Source organism: Carettochelys insculpta, chromosome 1 (assembly GCF_033958435.1).
Source record: "Carettochelys insculpta isolate YL-2023 chromosome 1, ASM3395843v1, whole genome shotgun sequence".
Taxonomy (NCBI): Eukaryota; Metazoa; Chordata; order Testudines; family Carettochelyidae; genus Carettochelys; species Carettochelys insculpta.
In genome coordinates this window covers 248,289,713-248,296,423 of record NC_134137.1, presented here as the reverse complement: position 1 = coordinate 248,296,423, position 6,711 = coordinate 248,289,713, and the positions used below count along the sequence as shown (strand labels likewise).

Genomic DNA, 6,711 nt, shown 5'->3' with positions numbered 1-6,711 from the left:
CTGTTCAGTATTAGTTGTTCATGTGATTGCTAGGTATTTTATTTTTCGGGTAAGATCTGGCTTTTTGGTTCTCTTACCTATCTTGGACAATTTGTGTATGTCTCCAGGGTGGACAGTGTATGGCTGTTACTTGGTAGAGAGCTCAGTAAAGCTATGACAATACAATCTTTTCCTCTTAAGTGAGACATACTTGCTTTTTATTTTCTGCCTGTTTACAGGGTGACCATCATGCTGAGTGTCTCTGGTTAGCGTCCATGTATGCTGGCTTAGTGCTGTGATTCACAGGCTCTCCCATGTGCAAGGACACTGGATCCTGTCTTATGAAAACCCTTCTACAGTAAGTGCTATCAGAGCAGTACACTTTTCTCAGTGTTCGGGAACAAAGCATAATGAATTCTACCGGAAGCAACTAATGCTAGTGGAGTTAGCAAGTGCTATTTTCCACCTTGTCCTGGGGGGAAGTAGTTAGAATATCTAACTCAGAGTGAGGATTCCAGGGCTCTGCCAATGAATGCCTGTTCTAAGGTCACATAGAGAATCATTCTGGTCAGGATTTTCAAAAACAGAAGCCTAAAGTTAAGCTTATTTAGCAATGTTTTCAAGAGTTTTGACTACCCAGGCAGCTCTCTCTGAAGTCAATGGAGCTTTTGGATGCTGAACAATTTTCATGATCAGGCAGGTATTTAAATAAAGATTTAGAAGTCCGTCGTTAGGCGCCTAATTTTGAAAATATTTGTCTCAACCACACTGTAACCTTGTAAAATGGGGAAGACTTTTATTGACCTCACCAGTGTGTTGTTGAAGCACAATGTTTTATAACATATTGCAAGACCCTTTTGTAGAATTGCAAATGACTAACTGTTCTGAATTTAATCTAAAAATCACCATTTATATTAGTTTACTTCAAACAGATGTCTGTTTCGTCTGAGCAGCTGGTCCAGCATAAAATGTCTGACACTGACATACACATAATGCTTCTAGAAGACCCCATGTCTGCCATTTTAATCTTTTAGGACTTGTCTATATTCCTGGGACTATAGTGGCATAGCTATGAAGCCATAACCTCATAGACACAGCCTGCTGTGACAAGTAGCATTCTTTCACTGATCTAGTTGCATCTACACTGAGATTTAGGTCAGCATAGTGATGGTGCTCAGGGGTGTGGACTTTTCTTGGGCAATGTAGTTATGTCAACCTAAAATTAAGTGTACATCAGGCCTTATTTCTTAAGTGCCAAAATACGTGTGGTGGTATTCTTACAAGAATCATCCCTCTCTTGCCTCCCCCTGCTTTCAAACACTGCCATTCTGCTGCCTACTTCACAGAATGCATAAATACAGTTTCTGAGATTGTTTAAAATCTGAAATTCCCTTGGCTGCATTTTTACTATTTCCTTACCACTCATTTCTAGTGGAGTCAGAGAGATATATGCTGTTGCTTGCTCTCTCTCTCTTATTCTCTCTCTGTCTCTCTCTCTGTTAACTTCTCAGGCTCTGTCTGTACAGGTTGATAATGACAGCAAGTTGTCATCATCTTACAGCCATTCAGTAAGTGGCATGAAATAAACTAGAGGGCTCTTCCCACTTTCAAAGAAGACAGGCTTCTACCTTACAAAATCTCATTCCTGATTTGGCTTTATAGGCCTGGTCTACAGACCCTGAATTGCCTTCCTATTATGTCTGGTGGTGGTCCTGTCAGAGTGGAACTGAGAGACATAGACTGTGTTTGTGGGATACTTACAGTACCACTGCCTACAGGCACTATATATTAAGTAAATAAGTGTATTTTAATGTGAATACTAGTAAAATTAGTTCCTTGGAAGCAAAGTAATTTTTTCAGTAAGGCTATGTCTATGCTACAGCAATCTGTCGACAGAAGTTACAACTTCTGTCAACAGATCGCGGCCACACACAAAAGCGGACCACTCTGTTGATCTGCTCTGTCGACAGAGTGCAGCTGGACTGCTTGGCCACTCTCTCAACAGAACTGCCAACCGGAAGTGCAGCAGACAGGGCAGCCCATTGACCCAGAAGCCCTGTCTGTTGACAGAGGGCTCCGCGGAGAGTCCACACAGCTTTTTTGTCAACACATTCTGTCGAGAAAGGCCTTCAGCCTCATGTGGGAAGAGGTAGAAGGCTGTCGACAAAAGTGCCAAGTTTTGTCAAGAGTAAGTTGACAAAATGAATTTTTGGTGTGGAAGCTCCACAAGTTTTGCCTACAAAACGGGGGTTTTGTCAACCAAACTCTAGAGTAGATATAGCTGTATTTAAAAACCAACCTGTGAGTTACTGACAGTAAGCAGAATTTTTAAAATACCATAATTTTTAAAGGACACTTACAATTATATATTTTTATTAATGAGCTTTACTTTTATTACCCAAAATGAAATAGTTTATTAAAACTGGGAGGGGGTGATAAAATCTAATCTATTTTACTTTCTGCTATTTTCAGTAGTTTTAACATTTCAGTCAGTTTCACTTCATAAACAATAATTGATATTGTTTTTGAGTTGGATACGTTGCAAGAAGTATCCCAAACTGTATCAGTTGATTTTCTAGTGTGATATGATGGCTGTTGAACACCCCATTTTCCAATTAATCCTATGTTCTGGGCTCAACTACCTATGATAGGTGGAGCAGTAGCATTGAGCTTTGATATCTACACTTGGAGGCTAATTATAAATTATTTCAAAGCCAGGCATAATACAGTAAAATGTGAAAGGGAAGCCCAGTTTGATATACATTTCTTAGTCTCAAGGGAGCACTGCTTGACAACAAATGTCTTTCAAAAATGCCGTAGTACTACAGAAATACAGGCCTTAAATTGGTGCTTCTTAACGCTCTTTAATCCGGCATAATCATTTGAACATTTTTGAAGGGGTCTAGGATATTTACTAATAGGATGATGGGGGCATAAATAGTTGTCTTGACAAAGCCTTAAAACTTGATATATTTCCCCAGCATATGGCAAGCTGCTGCGTTTGCGTTTTAAATGTCTCAACTGTTTGAACACGTTGCACCATGTTTTCTTTTGCAAGTGTCCCTCCCCTCCAAACTCAGACTAAAATATATTAATCAAATTACTGAGTTGGAAAGGTTTGTAATGAGTTCTTCGAGATGTGAGTGTTCTCCCACCCCCTTTAAATCTTCTTCTGACATTAAATAAAGCAAATCCAAGACAGATTAACTGTCAAATGGTTATGCTCCATCTCTTCAATCTGATTTTAGGTTTCAGAAGGGGAGCGTATTGATGAGGTAAGGAGATGACATGGTCTTCTTCTGTGGATTTAGAAAGATAGCACAGATGATTGTCTGAAAAAAGCCATACTACGCAGTGCAAGCATGGCTTTCGCCCAGTCGCACATTATGGCTGCTAGAAGGCATCAACACAGTAGACTCATAATTGAAGTGGATGAGTACAGCTCAAACCCCACACAGGCTTTCACGTTCTACAACATTAACCAGGGACGTTTTCAGCCCCCACATGTGCAAATGTAAGTATTATAGTTTTGGTTATTGCTCTAACATAGCCTTCTGAATTGTTATTGCCTTGTCAATGTGATATTTGATGGACCAGTCAGAAAGAATTCAGACAAGGTTTTGCTTGTCTTTTTAATAATAATTACTGTAATGATACAAATCAGTCCACTGGGGACGCATAGGATAGGAGAAAAATCACTATGCCATTCATATTCATAAAAAAGAACCCAACAACAAACAATGTAATTTATCTAAAAGGTTTCATATAGATAGTATTTTCAGCAATCTTAGTACTATTCATCAGCACTGTGAACTGGAATTCTCATCACATGTAAATAGCTGTTGAAATACCGAGACAGTATTCAGCATAAACATTCTCCTGCAGTTTGTTTAGCTATACTACAGCTATGTACTTCCAAAAAAAAAAAGGCAGCAGCAAATAAAATAGTGTTGGTACCCATCCAACAACCGACTTTAATATTAGTGTGAAAGATATGGAGTACTTAAAATGTAATTAAAATAATGTGTTTATTTTTGACTTTGTATACATAATGATGACATCAGTAAAGTTAACTGCTCTATATGGTGATTTACTTTTAATGTAAAGTGTGAGAGCATAATTGCAAAATGAAACCTGCCATAAAGTAGAGAGCCAGAAGGAAGAGCAAAACTATTAAGCCATTATAAATAAATGAAATATATAAATCCATTGCAAAATACTCTATAGGAAACCAAGTGTAGTATTTTATTCTATTCTTTAAAAAGAGAAACAATCTTGCATTTTGATAGAGAACTGATTTTCATTTAAAAAACTTTATTTTAGCAGGACTGAATAAAATCCAGTACAATTAATATATTTTGGTAATTTCGAAACACGGGGAATGATTCATTTAAAAAAGAAAACTGAGTGGATAGTGTGTGTGTGTATGTATATATTCAGTGATATCTTACATGCAAATTGTGGCACAACTGGCACACCATAGGAAGGAAACTTAGTGGCTAATGTGGACATATGCCTGCATGTGGGTGGAATTAGACTAGGTGAACAGCCATTCTCTGGTACAGGTTTTTGCTATATATGCCAATCACAATAGGGTCCTCCTGACTCCTGGTTGGGGCTTCTAGGTAATATCCCAATACAAATAATAAATAAAACAAATCTGCATCAGAGAACATCTTTTGTTTGCAGAGCTGGCAAATGGTAACAAAAAACAAATAAAAAATGGATTCACAAATATTTTGGCCAACAGAAGTACCAAGTTCAGTATTTTGAGATCTGTAGGGCATATTCCTTATTTGTGAGTATTCAGATAGCGACTAATTTTTAGCCATTTGCTATTTATTTATTCTCCTGTTTAGAGTTGGGCTACGTCTACACTAGCACGCTACGTCGATGTAGCCTGTTTCAAAGTAAGGACATTGAAATAGGGTACTTCGACGCGTATCATCTACACGTCCTCCAGGGCTGGTGCCATCGATCTTCAGTGTCGAAGTAGCGATGGAGAACGTTGAAAGGAGCCGCCCCAGAAGGAAATGCGGAGCATCCACACACACACAAGTGCTCCCCGTCAAAATAAGGGGCCAGCAAAGCCCCAAGCCATTCCCTTAAAGGGCCCCTCCCAGACACACTTGGCCTGCACAGAACGAGATCCACAGAGCCAACAACCAGTTGCAGACCCTGTGCACGCAGCATGGACCCCCAGCTGCAGCAGCAGCAGCAGCCAGAAGACCTGGGCTAAGGGCTGCTGCATGCGGTGACCATAGAGCCCCACAGGGGCTGGACAGAGCGTCTCTCAACCCTTCAGCTGATGGCCGCCATGGAGGACCCCGCTATTTCGAAGTAGCGGGACGCGGATCTTCTACACACGCCCTACTTTGACGGTGAACGTCAAAGTAGGGCGCTATTCCCATCTTCGGATGGGAATAGCAATTTCGATGTCTCGCCACTTAACGTCGATTTCAACATCGAAATAACACATGGCGCGTGTAGACACGACGCGTGTTATTTCGACATTGTGCCAGCTACTTTGAAGTAACTGGCTAGTGTAGATGCACCCTTGCAGTCATCCAGCCAATGAGTGAATACAATCGCATGTAACTTTGGTGATCCACTATACAACACAGTGAATATTCTACAGAAAGCAGTTCACAAAAGTTCACAAGTTTAGTGATGCAAATAATAATGAACAAACTCTGTATAAAATTTATTCACCCCCAGATTTGCCCTACCCACTTTTCTCCTCGGGGCTTTTGGCCCTTTTCCAAAGGCTCTTCTGGCTTTAGCCTTACAGCTAGTGCATGCTTCATTCTGGTCCTTGGTACTATCTTGCACTCCATGTCTTACCTTAACTCAGGGCCAACCTTAGGGAAAATAGTGCCTTGGGTGAACCTGTGTTTTTGTACCCTTGAACCCCATAGGTGTGGCACCGCCCAGTTCACCCCCTTATAGGCTCCCCATCCCTTGCACCCCTGTCCTATTCCCCCTGTGCCACTAACCACTGCTTTGTGTCCACTTTGCCACTAACCTCTGCACAGTGCCATTTTCAGGCTTAACCTCTGCACTTCCCTCCTGTCTGTGCCTCCAGTCCTGTGCTGACAGCATGCCCCACCCACCCCCACTACCCGCTGCAGAGTACTCCCCACCCCTTTATGCCCAACAGTCCCCATGCCTACTGGTCCATCACCCAGAGATGTCCACCACAGGTCCTTATGACTCATGCTCTCCCACCCAACCCCCCCCGCAACCTGCCCAGAACCCCATATTTCTAAAGGAGTTTAGCATAAAAATTAAAAATTATTTGCATAGTGTTTTAAAACTCTACAAAAATTTGCAGATTTTATTTGTCAATAAATCTCCAGCATGGCAGCTGTAAGCACTGGACACTGGCTGCATAGAGGTGAGAGATTACACTGCCCCCTTTCCCATCTGCTCTCCTCCAGTGTTCCCTGAGCACTTGGGCAGCCACTCAGGAGAGATTCAAATGCTGCCCAGCTGAATGGTGGTACTGTGAGTGGGGCAAAGGAAGGTGCCAGGGGTCAGGGCCAAGACAAAGCTGACGGGCTGAAGAGGAGTCTACACTGTGTGTGGTCAAGTGAAGCCCCTCTGTAGCACGTGAAAGGAAGCCTAAGCCCCTTGTGGCGCTCTCCCTAGCAATGGAACCCTAGATATGGGCCCAGTTTGCCTGGCCCTGAGGCTGGTCCTGCCTCAACTGCACTATTTCCAACCTGTCAC

At 41.7% G+C, this 6,711-nt stretch overlaps 1 protein-coding gene across 1 annotated transcript in view; it reads left to right on the top strand.

Annotated features, from left to right (window-relative positions):
• Positions 1 to 3,341: 3,341 nt before the first annotated feature.
• Positions 3,342 to 6,711, top strand: part of MPPED1 (metallophosphoesterase domain containing 1) — a 76,165-nt gene continuing 72,795 nt past the window's right edge. The window contains exon 1 of the mRNA XM_074983708.1: positions 3,342 to 3,493. Within this exon, the coding sequence (XP_074839809.1) occupies positions 3,342 to 3,493 (152 nt within the window). The remainder of the gene's footprint in view (positions 3,494 to 6,711) is intronic.